Source organism: Bos taurus, chromosome 19 (assembly GCF_002263795.3).
Source record: "Bos taurus isolate L1 Dominette 01449 registration number 42190680 breed Hereford chromosome 19, ARS-UCD2.0, whole genome shotgun sequence".
NCBI classification, from domain to species: domain Eukaryota; kingdom Metazoa; phylum Chordata; class Mammalia; order Artiodactyla; family Bovidae; genus Bos; species Bos taurus.
The window spans coordinates 30,562,420-30,582,008 of NC_037346.1; the positions used below are offsets into that span (position 1 = coordinate 30,562,420).

The following is a 19,589-nucleotide window of genomic DNA, read 5'->3' on the forward strand; positions in this document are numbered from 1 at the left end:
GCAGGTTGTACTGAGGTTATATTTAATAGGATATTCTTACAGAATTCCTCTCTGATGTTTAGGTCTCTTTTTATTTTTACCTCTGATAAGAAATTTTCTGAAAATAGACCTTTCCATTGAAAGAGATCATCTCTGTGAATTTACATGTTCATAAAAGTAAGGAGCACAGAAAACTGTGGACGTCTGTGATGGTCCAGTGGCTAAGAATCTGCCTAGCAATGCAGGGGAAACAGGTTCCATCGTGGTCCTGGCGCCTGTACTCTGCAGCAAGAGAAGCCCCGCAGTGCGAAGTCCCCGAACCACAGCTAGACAGAAGCCTCCACTCGCCACAGCTAGAGAAAGCAGCTAAGACCCAGCGCAGCCAAGGATTAATTAACTAACTAATCAATTACGAACAGCTGTCTGTGTAACAAAGAAAACAGAAAATTCGATTATGCTGCTTTTACTGGAGTCCTACTGCCTGGCTTACTTTTCAAGTTAAATATACTGATGTGTGTGCATGTGTGTGGATGTGTGTGCACCTCCCACTTGTCCCCAGCTGGAGGGGCTGACACACTCACCTTTGAGGCACTAGGAGTGTGTCCTCTCTTCCTCACTCGAGCTCGGTTAGGGAAAATCACAGCAGCTTTCTGCCCTCCGTTGTTCCCCTCATCCGCATCCACCCACCCCACCCACAGGCACAAGGTGCTGTCCCAGAGCGGCCACACTGATTCTCAGGGAGCCCTGGCTGGTTCAAACAACGGACCGCTCTTGATTTTTCTAACAGGTGCAGGAGGCCAAGGTGACCGAGGTGAGAATCAACGAGGCTCGGGAGCACTACCGGCCGGCCGCCGCCCGGGCCTCTCTGCTCTACTTCATCATGAACGACCTCGGCAGGATCCACCCCATGTACCAGTTTTCTCTCAAGGTGACTTAGCCCTGGAGCCCTCTGCACAGTCATAGCACAGCAGCGTGACATGCCCCGTGTGGCTCTGCACAAGGGCTTGTCCGTGGGCTTCATTAGCCATGGCAAGTCTTTCAGACCAGATCCAGGAGAGCAGCGACTTGGCCTTACAGGCCTCGTCTCTCTAATTGGGTCTTTCATGACTCATTGGTTATTTGGCTAAAACAGAGGGAGAGGCCGTGGCAGGTCCCAGCCTCGTTCGCTCAGCGAGTACTTAAGATCCAGCCAGCACTCTGCTTCCTGACCGTGTGGAAGAGGAAACATCGGCAGGGAGCCCTGCCCCAGAGAGCTTCACAGCTAATAGGGCTGATCAAATGTGCGCCTCCCTTGTATCTGTTAAAACCAAAGCAGGCCATACTAATAGTCCAACTTTAAATTAGTGTCCCTATTACCCTAATGGGGGGTGGTGCAGTGGTAAAGAATCCACCCGCTGTTGCCAGAGACACAAGAGATGTGGGTTCGATCCCTGGGCCAAGAAGATACAGAGGAGGGCATGGCAACCCACTCTAGTATCCTTGCCTGGAGAATCCCATGGACAGAGAAGCCTGGTGGGCTACAGTCCAGGGTGTTCACAAAGAGTCAGACAACTGAGCACACACACACAATTACCCTAATATCCTCAAAGCTACTGCTTTGTGGTTGCTGACATATTTCTAAAATCAAAGATGTTAGCAGATTGTAAGTGCTAACTAAGCTTATCTTACTCATGAAATAATAAAGACCTATAAATTTTAAGTACATCTCTGAAAGTATATCTTTCTCCCATAAGGAGTTCTCCAAAAGACCACAGCTGCAGAGTCTGTATGGGGCTCTGAACAACTTTTCTGGTTTAATCCAACAGAGAGGACACTCATATTCAGGGTGCACACCTCATCCAGCTGCCCCCTGAAAGCCAAGGTGTGGGGATGAAGCTGAGCCACTGAGAAGGAAGAAGGCTTCCACGCCTGGACCTCACTAGGCTGGAAATGGCGTTTCATCCTGCCCCTATTCCCTCCCCTAAGCTCAGAGTCTCTGTAATATTGTATGTTTTTAAAAGAAATCCAATACTTGACATTATATTCAGGTCAAAGCCCCACTTGAAAGAAATATAAAGGATTTAAAAAACAGTATAGAAGTTAATGTGATAAGCCTAGTATCAGTGATACTAATCACCTCCCTAGTTTTGAGAATAGTTGAAATCTGTTGCAGTGACTTTTCCTGAAAAAGGGAAATTAGATGAAGCCCATGAAAATATGTGTTCCAAAAAAAAACCAAACAAGAAGACTGGAAATCTGCCTAGCCAAAAATTGAAAAGACCCAATAATATCTTAATTGTCATTTTCTTTAAAGATTCATCTTTGACTTTGTTTTCTTTAATGATTATTCTCTTTATTATTCATTCTTTAATGATACATTCATTCCTATTATCAATTTTTATAAGTAGTCTATATCTAAGTTTAAAATGATAGAAAATTGATTCATATGATCAGTATGAAAATGGATTTATATTATACCCGTAATGTACAATTTGGAAGCTGTAACCGAAGCAGGCTATGCTCTCACAGTTGCAGAAAGTGTACATAAGAAAAAAGCACATGTAAGAGGGCTCATCGAATGATGTGGAGTTACTAGAAAGAAAAACCAAGAACAGCTGATATTCTGATCATTATTACCAAAAGGAAAAGTAATTAATTAAAAATATTCTGAGTACCTGTTATGTACACAGGTCTCTTTTAGAGAGCAAAGTTGTACCAGATGTTCATTCTACCATCGGGAATTTTATAATCCAAAGGATAGAATCACCCAAACTGGTTACTGTTCATTGTGTTCAGTTTCCAACAAAACTTATTAGATTTAATTTAATTATTTTGGTCACTGGACCTAAACAGTAGGCTCTTCACTGTATGCTTCATAGCTTGGCCCTCTTTGTGACAACATAGTAATTTATACGAGCAACTAAGACAGGAGTTTTCCTGTTGCCACTGGCCCTCCTTGGCAGGTTATGCTGGGAAGATAGTTCTATGATTGGTGAATTATAATACTCACCAGAGGTAGGGCCACTGGTTACATACAGAGAGCTGTGTAAGCTACCAGTGTCCTATCTCCTGCCCCCAGGCCTTCAGCATCGTCTTCCAGAAGGCTGTGGAGAAGGCGGCTCCTGGTGAGAACCTCAAGGAACGGGTGGCCAACCTAATAGACAGCATCACCTTCTCTGTGTGCCAGTACACCACCCGGGGGCTCTTCGAGTGTGATAAGCTGACCTACCTTGCCCAGCTCACCTTTCAGGTAAAACAGGATTGAAGACATTTCCAGAAAACAGGTCAATTTATATGCCCAACCAGCAGATATAAAGAAACTTTCTTCTTTAAAAAAATTTAATATTTATCTATTTATTTAGCTGCTCCAGGTCTTAGTTGTAGCATGTGGGATCTAGTTCCCTGACTAGGGATTGAACCAGAGCCCCCTGCATTGGGAGCTCAGAGTCTTCCCACTGAATACCAAAGAAACTTGCTTTTTTTAACGTCAGTTCCCATAGTTTGTGAAGATTATTGAGCTCTAAGCAGAGGCATCAGACAAGAAAATCCAGCATGGTGCACGCAGGCCATCCACTCCATTGTCCCACTCATGGCAGACATGCTTAATCAACCGTTATACTTTATCGTGGTGATGCTGGATGAGGAAGATCCTCCTCCACAGGGCCCTCCAGCAGCCACTACCAATCAGTCCAAACTAGCCCTGAGGATGAAACTGGATGGCCATACCAAAGACTGGATACTTCCTGAGAGGCACTAAGAACTTAAAGTATCCCTCGTTATTTATGTACCTGCAAGGTTGCAGGTAGCACTAGCAGAAAAGAATCCGCCTGCCAATGCAGGAACCATAGGAGACGCTGCTTCAATCCCTAGGTGGGGAAGATCCCCTGGAGGAGGAAATTGGAGAACACTCCAGTATTCTTGACTGGAGAATCCCATGGACAGAGAAGCCTGACAGGTTACGTCCAGGGGGCCGCAAAGAGTCGGGCACAAGTGAAGCAACCTAGCACACAGCACAAGGTTGCAAGTTTAATGTCCAAACCTTCCCCCAGAATAAGAAACTGCAAATGTCCTATACCTGCAACCTTGGTCTTAGAGAAGTCCTTAAGAACTGGTTCTCAAGGGCTCGGAAGCATCAGGGCTTCCAGGGTTAATAAGAAACCGTTGCATTCTTCTTATTCTCAACATCAAAAAACCATGGAAATTGATTTCCTTGAACCTAACTCTCTAGGGACTTCCTGGGTGGCTCAGTGGTAAAAAGAATCTACCTGCCAATGCAAGAACTTCAAGAGACACAGGTTCGACTCCTGGTTGGGAAGATCCTCTGGAGGAGGAAATGGCAATCCACTCCAGTATGCTTGCCTGGAAAATCCCATGGACAGAAGAGCCTGACAGACTACTGTGCATGGGTTTGCAAAGAGTCCGACATGACTGAGTGAGCATGCATGCATGCACCTAACTCTCTAACCATTTTAGAACTGGGATTTTTCCCGATTATAAATTAGAAGCACAGACCAGACTATCCTGTAGGACTCCACCAGTTCTGAAAGTCAGCTATTCTAAAATCACTTCTGCTCAGACTCCGTTTGCACATTCTGAAGTCTGAATCCACAGAGGAGCATTAGCATGGCTTGTCCCTCTCCCCCTGTGTGTTCCCCTCCCCGGCCGGATAACAGCTTGGCCATGTCAGAGAGAACATGAGCCCCACCCCAACGAATTTTCCTCCTGCCGCTCATTTCCCCGAAAGCCCAAGGAGCTTCTGCTTCTGGCTTTCACTCTACTCCCCTCATAAATATTTCAACCTCGTTTTACAAGGGCTGCTTCACCTCATCTGTGATTTCTAGCCCGTTTTTTCCTTCAAGACTTTTCCTCGAACTAATCAAATTATTTTTTTCTCTGTGAGTATTCCCATCTGTAACTTCTCAGCGGAGAACACCATTTGAAGGGGGAAGAACAATCTCCTGAGCGCCTCTCAGCATGAGCTGTTAGTTCTAACCCAGTCAAATGCTTTGCCCTCCCTGCACACACAGCACTAATTCCCTACCAAGCTTCTGCAGTTTCCACTGCCCCCTCCCTGGGAAGCCTGTCTAAATCTCATGCTCAGCTTCTCCAAAACCCAATTCAAAACCACTTACAGGAAGTTCAGTCAAATGCATCTCCCTACCCTGCTTCCTAGCCACTCCCCTGTTCTGGGTCCCTCTTAGCAGTATTTTTTTTTTAATTTATTTTTTGGCTGCGTCACGTCCTAGCTGTGGCATGCAGGATCCTTCGTTACTCTGCATGGGCTCTCCAGCTGTGGCATGTGGGCTTCTGTCTAGTTGTCTGGAAGCATGTGGGATCCTAGTCCCCTGACCAGGGATGGGATGGAACCTGCGCCCCTGCATTGGAAGATGGGTTCTTAACCACTGGACCACCAGGTAAGTCCCCTGTTAGCATCACTCATTCACACATGCACTTCTGTTTTGCATACGTTCATCCGTTACTTTGACCCTCTCCTCAAATCATGTCATTCGTCCGTGTCATCTTCTCTGTGAGATTGCAGGAATGCACTTCATGGCATTTAGGACTGATCCATCAATTTCTTGTTTGCCAAGACATACGTCATTCACTGTGTGTGCTTTAGTCACACTGGTGTTTGGGGTGAAGTCAGATGCACCCAGAGGTGATCAGCACAGATAAAGACTTTCTTCCCCTCCACCGGATTTCAACAACCAAAACAGAGGAGTGAATCTCAGGTTAGAAGTAGCACTAGTTACACTGGCGGCAACTCCGAGGGCCTCCAGGACCCACGACTGCCACCAGGTAACAAAACACAGCGCCGGGACTTCCCTGGTGGTCCACTGACTGGGACTCTGGGCTCCCAATGCAGGGGACGCAGGTTTGATCCCTGCTCAGGGGACTAGACCCTAGAGTAGGAAGTGGCAACCCACTCCAGTACTCTTGCCTGGAAAATCCCATCCACAGAGGAGCCTGGTGGGCTACAGTCCATGAGGGGTGGCAAAGAGTCAGACGTGACTGAGCGTCTGAGCCCAGGGAACTAGGTAGGTCCCACGTGCTGCAGCTAAAGATCCCATGTGCCACAACCAAGACCCAGTGCAGCCAATAAATGAATAAGAACACTGTCCTTCCACATCGCAGATCCTCCTCATGAACCAGGAAGTGCGTGCGGCCGAGCTGGACTTCCTGCTTCGATCTCCAGCACAGACAGGAGTCACCAGTCCAGTGGAGTTCCTCTCCCATCAGGCCTGGGGTGGCATCAAGGTTGGTTCCAGCCCCTCGGGAAAAAAAAATCCACCTTGTCCTCTCCTGGACTGCTGTTCTGATGGTTATCCCTAGGAAACCAGTAGGGCTGTCTTTGAGGGTTTCACCCTGAGCTGTATTGGGGGCTTCCCTGGTGGCTCAGTGGTAAAGAATCTGCCTGTCAATGTAGGAGACATGGGTTCGATCTCTGGGTGGGAAAGATCCCCTAGAGAAGGAAATGGCAACCTACTCCAGTGTTTTTGCTTAGACAATTCCATGGACAGAGGAGCCTGGCAGTCTACGGCCCATGGTATCCCAAGACAGTCAGACATGACTCAGAGACTAAACAACAGCAACGTGAGCTGTGTTAGACGTCGGTGGGTCCCTCTGCTGGCACCCCTCCGGCAGAGCTCCCCCTTCCCGGGCCTGCTGCAAGGGCTCTGCTGAGAAGGAGCAGGCACGTGCTCATGCGTGGGCTCTGCCTCTGGGATGTCGGGGAACAGAAGGAACCCGCAAGTGTCTTTGACTCAGCTGAGCAGCTTTCCTCCTGCCGGTGCTCAGGGCCAGCTCCTCTGTGAGACCCAGGCTGGTATGGAGATGCTGTGTCCATGGAGGGGGCAGATACCAGGGTGCTGCCAGCTGTCCATCTCCACGTGAGTCCTAACAGCCACATTCCAGCCTGGGATTCTAGTGGTTAATAACAGCTCACGTTTACTAAGCACCTTAGAAGCACACTGTTGTTGCCTTTCAGTCACTAAGTCATGTCCGGCTCTTTGCGACCCCATGGACTGCGGCACGCCAGGCCTCCCTGTCCTTCACACTCTCCTGACGTTTGCTCAGACTCATGTCCATTGAGTCGGTGATGCCGTCTAACCGTCTCATCCTCTGCTGCCCTCTTTTCCTTTTGCCTTCGATCTTTCCCAGCAGAAATGCTTTCCCTTATGTTATTCTCATGTTTTCCTGGGCAAGAGGTACTGTTTGTGCTCATTTAACATGTAAAGAAACTGAGGTCACTCATTTTATAAGTAGCAAACCCAAGAATTGAGAATCGAATTCTGGTCTGATGGCAAAGCCCATTTTCCCCTTCCATGTTATTCAGCTTAGTTTCATTGGGATTCAGTGAACATTGAAAAGATCACAAGCGATGAGCTCCGTCCAGTAGGGCCCACGCCTGCATTCACACGGGCTGGCGCAGTGCCGCGTGGTAAGCATGTACTGGGTGAACATCAGCCCCAGAGTCCAGACTCTGTCTCCATGTGGGTGGCAGTTGGGTCCCCACCTGGAGGAGCCCCACAGTGGGTGCTGGAGCTGTGCGAGGACCGGCACCTACCAGCACAAAGTGAATCCTATTTATGACCTTCCTGTGTTTTTTGTTTTTGTTTTGTTTTTTGCTTTTAAAGATTTTTTTTTTTTGATGTGGGCCATTTTTTTAAAGTCTTTATTGAATTTGTTACAATCTTGCTTCTGTTTTATGTTTTTTGGCCACTAGACATATGGGATCTTAGCTCCCCCAGCAGGGATTGCATCCGCACTCCCAGCATTGGAAGGTGAAGTCTTAGGCCTCGGACGCCCAGGGAAGCCCTTCTGACCTTCCGTTTGCCCCCTCTCCCACGTGTTTCATAGCACAAAGAAGCCTGAGTCTGAAGCGATGTGATTGGCTCTCTCTCTCTTTATATTTTTTTTACTAAAAGTGTTTTGAGACAATGATTCACGTGCAATTATGTGAAATAGATTCTTTGCACCGCATCCCCTCAGCAGTCACATCTGGCTTTTCTGCAGCACGATGTCACACCCAGGAAGCTGACACGGATACAGTCCACTCTATTCTGACTGCTCCTGGTTTTCATGCACGTGTGTGTCTAGTTTTATCGCACGTGAAGATTCATGTAATCAGCACTACAGTCAAGATCTAGAAAACTCCGACTGGTGCGTAGGTCGCTTGTTATAGAAACAACAACTTCCTCCCTCCCCCAACCTAATTCCTGGCAACCACTAATCTGTTCTCCATTTGTATAATTCTGTCATCTCAAGGATGTTATATAAATGGAATTATACAGTATGCAACCTTTGGGGACTAGCTTGATCACTCAGCTCAACTCCCTTGAGATCCATCCAAGTTGATTTACTTTAGAACAAAAGCCCAGCACATAATCATTTATATGCATGCTGTCCTCTTCAAAGGAGTCATCTTTCGAAATGCTGCCGTGGCCCGAAATGTTTTTCTAACTTTTCTCAGAATCTGCAGCTCTTCTTTTAGTCATCTTTAGAGCTATGTCTAAATCAAAAGCCATCAAACATTTCCTGCAGAGGGCCATACAGCAAATATCTAGGCTTTGAGGGTCACACTGTGTCGCAACTATTCAACTCTGCCAAAGTCATACACCATAGGTAAGCAAATGGAAGTGGCTGCGTTCCAATAAAACTTTATTTACAAACACAGCTGGTGGGCCAGACTGTCCCTGCAGGCCTCAGTTTTCTTATCCCTGATCTAAATAATAAAGGTGTGATTTGATTTTTATATATTAACTTCACTTGAAATTCTGAATCCAATCTGGCAAGTAAGAAGGGGAAGACTATGTTGGGAAGGAAAACAGGGGAACTCCATTCACAACAGCAACCAAACCACAAAGTCACAAAATGCCTAAGAATAATTATAATGTGTCGAGCATATGTGTGGGAAATCAGCTTTTCTAGGCCACATAAGATATGAATAGACAAAACCTAGAGTAGTGCTGTGAAAAAGAAATAGAAAGCATGCCACGTGTGTCATCTAAATTTTTCTAGTAGCCACATTAAAAATGCAAAAAATAATGTAAAATGAAATCAACAAAAATAAATTTAATAATATATTTCCTTAACCCATACAACCAAAATATTATCCTTTTAATATGTAATTGTTACAAAAATTATGAATGAGATATTTTCCATTTTTGAAGTAAGTCTGAATCCCAGTGTATATTTTTTTGCACTTATAATACATCTCAATTCAGATACTAAATCTTCATCAGAAATACTTGGCTTGAATTTAGATTTTATAAAATTTAGAGTTACAGCAGTTGATTCATATACCCAAGTTATTTCAAATGTACTCAAAAGTTCTCCAAAAGTTCCAGCTTCTAAATTTAAATTTTAAAATAATTAAAATGAACAAAAAGAATGTGTTAAATTTGTAAAAAAAAAAAAAACAAACAAAAAAAAAAACTAGATCCTATGCAGAAAAAATCCACTATACCAGAAAAGAATAAATGCATTAAAATTTTTAAAATAAATATATACAATTAAAAGCAAATAAAAACCCTCTTCTTCAGTCATACTGGCCACATTTTGTTTGCTCAGTATTCAAACGTGGCGAGTGGTGTCCTTGTTGGAAGTACAGGTCACGGAGCTCGAAAATAACGGCTCGGAGTCTGACGCCCTTATGGGAAATGAATTCTGGAGAGCAGTTCTGAATACGCTCATTTGCTGAGCTGGGCCAATAATGGAGGTAGACCAGCTGACGCAGGCTCTGAAGTCAGGCGTTCCTGGGTTCAGTTTCAGGTTTGAGCTTGTGACCTCTGACAGGTTATCTTTGTTTTCTTATCTGTTATGTGACACACATAGATGTTCAGTGACTGGAAGCTGATTATCGTTATTGTATGTGTTTCTTAGAACATCCATAACAAAGTGCCATAAGCTGGGTGGCTTAAAAACACAGACGTTTATTCCCCCAGAGTTCTGGAGGTTAGGCATCTGAAATTAAGGCGTTGACAGGTCCTGCTCCCTCCAAAGGCTCAAGGAGAGCATCCTTCTTTGCCTCTTCCAGCTTCTGGGAGCCCCAGGCATTCCTTGGTTTGTGGCAGGACAGTTCCAGTCTCTGCCTCCATCTCTACGGTCCGTACATGGCCATCTTCCCTCTGTGTCTTTGCATCTCTTCTCTTCTCATAAGAATGTCAGTCATATTGGCCACCCTCCTGACCTCATCTTTACTGGATGAGGTCACATTCACAAATCTGAGAGGTTAGGTTTTCAACCTATCTTTTTAGGGGACACAATTCACCTTATTGCAATTATGATTATTAATTACCCAGCTCTCAGGTATATATGGGCTTCCCTGGTGGCTCAGTGGTAAAGAACCTACCGCCAATGCAGGATACGTGGGTTGGAAAGATCCCCTAGAGAAGGAAATGTCAACTCACTCCAGTATTCTTGCCTGGGAAATGCCATGGACAGAGGAGCCTGGCAGGCTACAATCCCCGGGACCACAAGAGTCAGACATGGCTTAGTGACTAAACAACAGCAAGGTGTGTATATGCTGTGGTTGACATGGGTTGTGCCCAATAGAATTGTCCATCGAAGGAAAACCTTTGAGGACCTGTGAGTTGCCCAGCTGAGTCCAGTCCAGTTGCCTTTTCCTTTGTAATCCCACAAAGCCTTCTGCAGCACAAGCCACAAAGAATAACTGATTCGAGAGCACTCCACACTGTGTTCATCGTACATCCCTCCCCTCAAAAGCCTCTGCAATTTACTCCCATTCCTCTTTTGTCTGGTCTGCTTTGCTTTTCTTCACTTTGCTTTTCAGTTTTGTTTTGCGAGCTAAGCTCATCTGGCTGTTCAAAGGCTTCTGCAAATGAGTGAAGCTTTCTCTCTTTCTCTCTCTCTCCAAGTTTTGTTACAGGAGCCACCGCGTCCAGCCCCTTCCAGATCCAGCCCAGTGCAGGATGCGGGCTGGTGACGCACAATGCCCTGTGCAGCCTCTGACGGATGCTCTTTTTAAGTGTTCAGTTGGATTTTAGCCCAAAGAAACAAAAGAAGTAGAATTGAATAGGACATGATTAAACAAATAATTTTTAAGCATCCTATCTGATGAGGAAGATGCATTTCCTTGATTCCCCAGAAGGCCTAATAAACAGGTGATGAATGAAATCTGTAATCAAATACTGCTTTTATCAGTAACTTCTGTAAGGAGTTTCAAGGTCTCATCCAAAGCTGAACTTCCAGGTAACAGATGATAATGTTATCATCTCCATCAGAAGACCTCATTCACGCCACCCAGCTTTGTAAGCCTCTGAAAAGGCCCCTCCTTTCCAGATGCCAATTTAGCACAGTTGTACTTTGGTACCCAGTCCAACGTAATTAGGTTAATTAGTCATTTCCATTTAGCTTATTAGAAGGCTAGAAATCCCTTTCCCTCATTTGGAAGATTAAACATTGCAATTGTGTTCAACCCAGAGCTTCAGGAAAGCGTGTTTCAGACCCAGCCACGCCAGCTGGGAGCCCTGATCACCCTGTAATGTCCTCAGTTTTGTGGTGACTCCAGAGGAGGGTAATGGGCCTGCAGGAGGGTTAATGGGGACACAAGCTGGGAAGAGGGGGGAAAGTGGCCGCCTGAAGGAGGACGGAAGTTTGGTCCTCGGCACAGACAGAACTAAGCACCACATCTGCAGCTTTGCTCAGCCTGCCAAGGGCCCTCCCAACAGCCGCCCAGATGTCCAACTTTTTTAACGCAGCGCTTCCTAAGTGCCAGGCAGCCTGCGAAGCCTGAGGCTACAGAGATGGCTCAGAATGTTCTTGCCCAACAGGGAACTCTCAGTCTTGTGGGAGTCACAGACAAGCAGACCAGCAACTGCAATCTGATAACATAGGAGCCCCCCAAAAGCACAAAGAGGGTCTTTACAGTCTTCTGAGCACCCATAGGTACATTAGAGCATAAGCTAGGCAGACGATGATTACATGGCCTCATTTTCCAAATGAGAAAATCAAAGCCCACAAAGGTTTAAGAACAGGCTCTGAGTCAAAAGAGGCTCGTAAGAAGTGGCACTGGGACCAGAGCTCTCGTCTTCTGGTGCCTAGACCACCATCATACACTCCACTCCCTGCTCCCCCGTCCATCCCCCACACTACCCCCTCCCCCACTGTCCCCCAAACCGCCCCTCCTCTACCACGCACCATGCTCCTCCTCCCCCTCCACTCCCCACGCCCCCTCTCCCCTGCCACCCCACTCCAGTCCAGGTCATGTCTCAGCACCACAGGTGCGCCCCCTGCTCTGAGTGATCAGAGTGAAGTTGGGAAGCCACAGAGCCCAGGTGATAGGGCACTTTAGACAGGACACATGTTCGTCCACTCAGGAGAAGAGCCTGGGCAAGCCCAGCTCGAGTGTATGTGTCCTTCTCCAGCCTGACCTTCCCCTTGTCGCCTGTCACCCCTCCACTGCAGTCACGTGGCCTCTGCCATACCCTCCCTGCTTCAGACATGGGCTCCGTGGATCCTTCCCCATGAAATGCCCTTCCCTTCTCTCCACCCCTCTCTTTGCCCAACAGAATTCTACATCCCTACTAAGCCCTCCCTCATCTCTGTTTAGCTTAGGATTGTAAGCACCTTGAAGGTACGTGTATAATCGCCTTTGTATTCCCAAGTACTTGGCATGTAGCAGACATCTCATAAATACCAAAGAATGAATGAAAGACTTCACATAATGAGCATGAGTGGGTTCCTTAAAGTTCACAGCACTGTGGTAGGTGCCCTGGACCCAGTGTAGCTTTTCATCTCATTGGAGAGATGGAACCCACAGGCAGAGTTGAGTGATGTGCAAAGGTTGCAGGTAGGCGACTGAGTCAGTGAGGTTCACCTGGGCACTCTGAAGAAACAGGATGGAGCCCCACCCAAAATGCAGCTCCCATGTCCAGACTGACGATGCCTCGTGCATACCCAGAAGGCATGAAAGACTTTGTTGCTCATATAATGAGACTTTCTGGGCAGAGTAGGGGAGTTCCTAAGTAGTGTGAAAATGGCTTGGGAGAACCAAGAAAGGTGGTGTCTTGGGCTTTTTATGGTTGTTGGGAGAGGGGCAAAGGCTTGCATGATACAACTTCCCTTTACACAAAGGAAGGAGCACCCAGACTACCTACCAGGTTGCCTGGTGGAACAGAGAGGAAGAGGGAGAGATAAGGCTTAAAAGTGACCAGCAGTCACACATCCGTAAAATGAGTCAGTCTTTATAAAATGTATCGACTCTGTGAGTAGTCCTGGGTGGTCCACAAAGGGGAGTGGGAGGGCTGTGTGTTCCAGGTTAGAGAAGGTGGATGTGAGTGGCTGACTTGGGACTGGACTTGAGCAATTTGTTAGCAATTGGTAAAGGCTTCCCTAGTGGCTCAGACAGTACAGAATCTGCCTGCAAAGCAGGAGACCCAGGTTCAATCCCTGGGTCAGGAAGATCCCCTGGAGAAGGGAATGGCAACCCACTCCAGTATTCTTGCCTGTAACCCACCAGGCTCCTCTGTCCATGGGGTCTCAAAGAGTCAGACATGACTGAGTGACTAACACTTTTTAACAACTTGTAGAACCTTGATAAATAATTATGCCCAACACAAGAAAGGAAAGGAGTAGAATTTGTGGAGGAGAGGACTGCTCCCGTGATGCAAGAAGTGTGAACCAGACATCAATCTGGGAGAGCGCCTGGCACATTTCCAGGGTTAAGTCAAATGTGGGTGGACAGAGGGGGAAGGACGTGGGCTGGGTGGTTAACTGGATGGATTGGAGGGAAGCCCTAAAGGAAGAGATTTGATTCATGTATTTGGACTTAACCCTTATGAAAGCAAGAGACACGTGGAAATTTTAGAGTAGAGTTGGCATTAACACAAAGTTAATGATCCTAGATCCTAGAGACATCTTGAGGGATGGAATTGACAGGTGTTGCTGGCAGCATGACAATGGGATTGAAAGGGAGGTGTCAGAGACTTCAGTACCAGAGCTGTGATCAGAAAACTCACAGCAGCCTCTTGTCCCTCTTCCCGTGCGGTACCCCCTGGGAGGTGCTTTCAGTCCCACTGCTGATTACTTCCCAAATGCTTTGCTAAACCTTACATATCCCTGGGGCTTTTGATGGAGGTGAGTTGATCAAAATCCTTCCTCTCCCTTGTGCTGGGGGGAAGATTCGAGACTCCAGAAAAGGAGGAGAGATGAGACAGAATTGTGTCTATAAGACCATCCTGCTCCCCTACCCCCAGCGACGGTGCAAATGACAGCTTTCAGGAGAAACTGCATCCAGAGCCAGGTTCCCTGACCTTTTCCAGGCACTTTCATCAATGGAAGAATTCTGTAATCTGGATCGGGACATTGAGGGATCCACCAAAAGCTGGAAGAAGTTCGTGGAATCAGAATGTCCTGAGAAGGAAAAATTCCCCCAGGAGTGGAAGCACAAGACAGCCCTGCAGCGCCTCTGCATGATAAGAGTCCTGCGGCCGGACCGGATGACCTATGCCCTGCGGTAGGGATGGGTGGCCACAGGGAGGCCAGGGGTGGTGAGGAGGCCAGGGGTGGTGAGTAGGCCAGGGGCAGCAGGGAAGGCAGGGCGAGTGTGGCCAGGCCAGCAGGGCTGAGCCCAAAGCCACAAGTTTATCATGACAGAAGCCTTTGTGCCAACGTCCAGAATCCCACAAGGCCCATTGCTCTGTGTTCTTAAACACATGTATTGTCAACACATGTATTGACAATATATTGCAGTATTGCCTTAAAATCTAAATGACCCGTTTGGGAAGAGGTGCTCATTGACATCTCAGTGGTAAAGAATCTTCCTGCTAGTGCAGGAGATGCGACTTCGATCCCTGGGTTGAGAAGATGCGCTGGTGGAAAGGAATGGTAACACACTCCAGTATTCTTGCCTGAAAAAAAATCCCATGGAGAGAGAAGCCTGGCGTGCTACAGGGCTGCAAAGAGTCGGACACAACTGAGCAACTAAACATACACACACAGGCGTGGAAGAGCTCAGGGATCTAACGTGTGCAGGGTTTAGCTGCTTTCTGAGGACGCTGCTCCTGGCAGTCTTCTGATGGGCGGTGGTGATGTAACAGGACCTCTAGGTTCCATAGAGGAGTCAGCGGTGGCCTGGATGGATGGGGATCCAGAAGGAGCCCTGATCTAGGTGAGCGGGTGCACAGCTAGCAACGTGGGTTGTGAGTGTCGACTTAGTGAGCAGTGTTGGTGTTGCTCCCAGCTCCAAGCCGTGACCCTGAGTGCATCTTTCCACTTCCACAGACCTCTGTTGCTCATATGTTATCATTCTGTGACTGATGTACACCCATAGACCTTTTTTTTTGTCCCCTGGCAGAGATTTTATTGAGGAGAAGTTAGGAAGCAAGTATGTGGTGGGAAGAGCACTGGACTTTGCAGCCTCTTTTGAAGAATCAGGACCAGCCGCTCCCATGTTCTTCATCCTTTCTCCAGGGGTGGACCCACTGAAGGATGTGGAAAGTCAAGGTATGCAAACCGCACCGTGGAGCCAAGGTTGCACCGGCCCCATGCACTGTTGCTCTGCCTCTGTCAGCTTCCGTTTTCCTGATTCAAGGCTCATTTTGCAATGCTTGATATTTGCTAAGCATACAGAGATCTGGGTCATTACTGAACCGACCCCAGGGGGTCACCACCAACTGGAGGACTGTTCTGGGGTATAAGGTAGCAGATTCATGAGGAGACTTTGTCTCACCACCCTCCCTGCCAGCCATTCCCCTGCTTGTAGTTGGAGCAGTGATTCTGAAATACAGGTACAATCCTTTCACAGCTCCTATTGCATTCACGATAAAGTCCAAACTCCTTAACTTGACTTATAGGGAGCTTCACGCTCCAGTCTCTCCCTGTCTCTCCAGCCTAGTTTCCATTAATCGTTTCCTGTTTCTTCTGTAGCAAATGATCACAAACTTAGAGGCTTAAGGTAACACTATTATTTTACAGTTCTGGAGGTCAGGAATCATAAATGGGGCTTACTGTCTACCTCATTCCCTCATAAGGACACCTACAATCAGGCCCACTCAGACAACCCAGGGTCATCTCCCCATCTGGAGGTCCTTAATCACATCTGTAGAGTCTCTTTCGCCGTAAAGTCACATCTATTCACCAGTTCCGGGACTTAGGACATGGACATCTTTGGGAGCTCCTTATTCTGCCTGTATTTCCCTACTGCCCTCTTTCTCACTCAACACAGAAGCCATTCCATTCTCCTGAATAGTCTGTTTCTCCTCTGGCCTCCCTTCACCAGGCTACCTTTTACTCATCCTTTAAATACCCATTTCATTGTCACCACCTCCAGGAAGCCCTACTGGACTTCCAGGGTGCTTGGTATCCCAACCCCCATGTACTCTTAGAACACCCTTCTATCTGTATGTCACACTGTAATCGTCCAATGACTATGGTGTCTTTATGTGAGAATGAGAGCTCCCTGGGGATAAATGTCCTTTTCAGCATAGTATTCAAGTTCCTAGTTCTTCTCATATGATAGGTACTCAGTAAGTAAATGAAAGGGTGACAAATAAATGACTAATCAAAACAATTAAACTAACAAAATTGCAGCATGTTGCCGAGTTAAATCAAGACTTGATGGGTTTTTATAGAGTCCAGTCTTTATAGGTAAGAATACAGACCGAGTACTACACCTCCACAAGCAACCTGTTATTCCATATGTAATGAAAGGAATAGGCTTTCCTGGTGGCTCAGTGGTAAAGAATCCACCTACCAATGTAGGAGACATGGATTCAATCCCTGGGTCAGGAAGATTACCTGGAGAAGGAAATGGCAGCCCACTCCAGTATTCTTGCCTGGGCAATCCCATGGACAGAAGAACCTGGAGGGCTGCAGTCCATGGAGTCGCAAGAAGAGTGTGACATGACTTAGGAGACTAAACAACAGCAACAATGACAGGAACATGTACCATATACCTGGTGTTTGGCTCCGAAGAGCAGATACCTGTTTAAGGGAGAGAATCATCTTGTTCACTAACTTAATGTATGTTTTTGTAATCTCCCAGAAGTTCAAGTAACGTATTTTTTAAATACTGATAACAAAGAACTTGGAAAAGCGACAGTTCTCAGTCCAGCCCTCGCCACACCCAGTGTCCTTTCCCAGACCTCGGGCTTTTGCCTGTTTCTGAACTTATTCCTTCTGATAATTTCTTCTCTATTTCCTGTTAGTGATTTACATCACTCCTTCTGAATTTATCAAGTTTCACTATCTACTTATCCTGTGATATGAAAAATAAGAACTTAGCTCCCGTTACTGACAATCAATTGGCTTCATCCTAATTTTGCTAGCATAGGTCATCAGGAAAAAATCATGGGAAGTAAAATTTCTGAATCTTTGGGTAACTAAAAAGACTTCATTTTGGCCCACATACTCATTTGATGAGTTCTGCTAGGTCCAAAATGATTTTTGACTCAGAATGTGTCCACAATGCTCGATTGTCCTCTAGAACTCAGTTTTATTCCTATGAGACCATATGCTAGTAAGGTGTTATTCTTCCCTTGTTTCTTTTTTTCTAAGTATTTAATTTTTGGCCACATGGCATATGGGATCTTAGTTCCCTGACCAGGGATTGAACGCACGTCTCCTGCATTGGAAGCTTGGTGTCTTAGCCACTGGACCACAGGGAAGTCCCCTGCCCTTGTTTCTTTGTTGGTGACCTGTTTTTATTCCCTGGAAACTCTCAAGTCCTCTCTCTACCTTATGTTGTGACATTTCATGAGCTGAGTGAGGTGCAGGCCTTTTTCACTCACCTGCTCAGCACTCAGCCTGCTGTTTTTTCATGTGGGAGAGCCATACTTCTCTTTCCTCTGGAAATCTTGCTCTGTCATTTTTTTGTAACTGTCACCACGATTCACCAAGTTGCTCGTGTTAGAAACCTGAGAATCGGTCACCCTGGACACCTCCTCCCACCCATCACGCTTGGTCCTACTGATTCTACCTCCTGAATGTGTTTCAGATGGGTTTAATTGTTTCATTGTGCCTCCCTCCTCTGAGTCACCAAACTATCTCCTGGACTATCCCAAGAGCCTATTAACATCCCTCTTCTCCTCCTCCACCTGCATTCTTTTGCCACTCACAGCCAAACTCATCTTGCTAAATCTCAGATCGGATTATAATGCACTTCTACTAAAATCTCTCTAGTGGCTCCCCACTGTTCTAAAGGTAAGATCCAATACCACTCACATGGTCTCTGTGACCTGCAAGCCCCAGTCTTTCTGTCCAGCCTTGGATCTTTTGTCGTTGTTTAATTGCTCTGCTGCTGCTGCTGCTAAGTCGCTTCAGTCATGTCCAACTCTGTGCGACCCATAGACGGCAGCCTACCAGGCTTCCTGTCCCTGGGATTCTCCAGGCAAGAACACTGGAGTGGGTTGCCATTTCCTTCTCCAATGCATGAAAGTGAAAAGTGAAAGTGAAGTCGCTCAGTTGTGTCTGACTCTAGTGACCCCATGGACTGCAGCCTACCAGGCTCCTCCGTCCATGGGATTTTCTAGGCAAAAGTACTGGAGTGGGGTGCCATTGCCTTCTCCGTTTAATGCTCAGTCATGTCCAACTCTTCTTTTGACCCATGGACTGTAGCCCACCAGGCACCTCTGTCCATGGGATTTCCCAGGCAAGAATACTGAAGTGGATTGCCGTTTCCTTCTCCAGGGCATCTTCCCAACCCATGAATTGAGCCCACATCTCCTGCATTGGCAGGTGGATTCTTTACCACTGAGCCACCAGGGAAGCCCTCAGCCTCAGATCTTAACTTTCCCCAAACGCACACTAATACTCCAGCCACATGGCTCTCTTAGGGCCATCACCTCATGAGCTCTCCCGGCCCAGGGCATTTTCACGATCCATCCCTTTTATCTGAAATACTTCTCCCCAGTTCTTTGGTCCAGTGCCTGCCCGTCCTTCATGGATCATCTTCTCCCGAACTTCTCCCTGCAAGACTGTCTGGGTCTCCGTTACACATGTATTTGCTTCAGAGTGTTTAATGCAGCCCTTTTGAATGTGTGTTATGTATTTGTTTGGCTGTGCTGGGCCTTTGCTGCGGCGTGTGGGCCCTGCATTGCTGTGTGCGGGCGTTCTCAAGTGGCAGCGAGCAGGGGCTACTCCCTAGTAGTGGACTGTGGGCTTCTCGCGGGAATGGCTTCTCTTCTTGCAGAGCACAGACTCTAGGGTGCACAGGCTTAGTTGCCCTGCATGGAGGCTCTTAGTTCCTGGACCAGGGATCGAACCCAAGTCACCTGCATTGGCAGGTGGATTCTTAACCACTGGACCACCAAGGAAATCCCGATACAATTCTAATTAAACCTTTCTTTTATCATTTTAACTTACATTTGCCTACCTACTTTTCACTAAGACCCTGGAGATCAAGGACCACAACATCTTGCTTAGGATTTTATCTGTGTCTTAAAGTCTAAGTAGCACAGAGCGGGGCTCAGTAAATATCAGTCGAATGAATTAGCAAACGAATGAATGCACATAAAAGAACTGTTGTCATTGCTAAGTTGTTCCTGACTTTCAGGTTTTTTTTGATAGAGTTCTGTATTCTTCTGTCCCATGGGGGTTTTATTCCTTTCATATTAACAAATCGAGCCTCCTTATTTTTAGTCAATGTTTTCCTTTCTGGAAGCTTTCAT

General features: G+C 46.7%; 1 protein-coding gene across 10 annotated transcripts in view; it reads left to right on the forward strand.

Moving 5' to 3' along the window:
- DNAH9 (dynein axonemal heavy chain 9) overlaps nucleotides 1-19,589 on the forward strand; it is a 290,463-nt gene that overhangs the window by 233,827 nt on the left and 37,047 nt on the right. For 8 of the 10 annotated variants that reach the window (XR_009491586.1, XR_009491587.1, XM_024980551.2 and 5 more), the window contains 5 exon segments: nucleotides 767-907; nucleotides 3,038-3,208; nucleotides 6,094-6,216; nucleotides 14,244-14,437; nucleotides 15,278-15,426. Coding sequence is in view for 8 of the 10 variants with exons in the window: in XM_024980551.2 (XP_024836319.1) it covers nucleotides 767-907; nucleotides 3,038-3,208; nucleotides 6,094-6,216; nucleotides 14,244-14,437; nucleotides 15,278-15,426 (778 nt within the window). In the remaining 2 variants the exon portion in view is untranslated. 10 annotated transcript variants of the gene reach the window in all.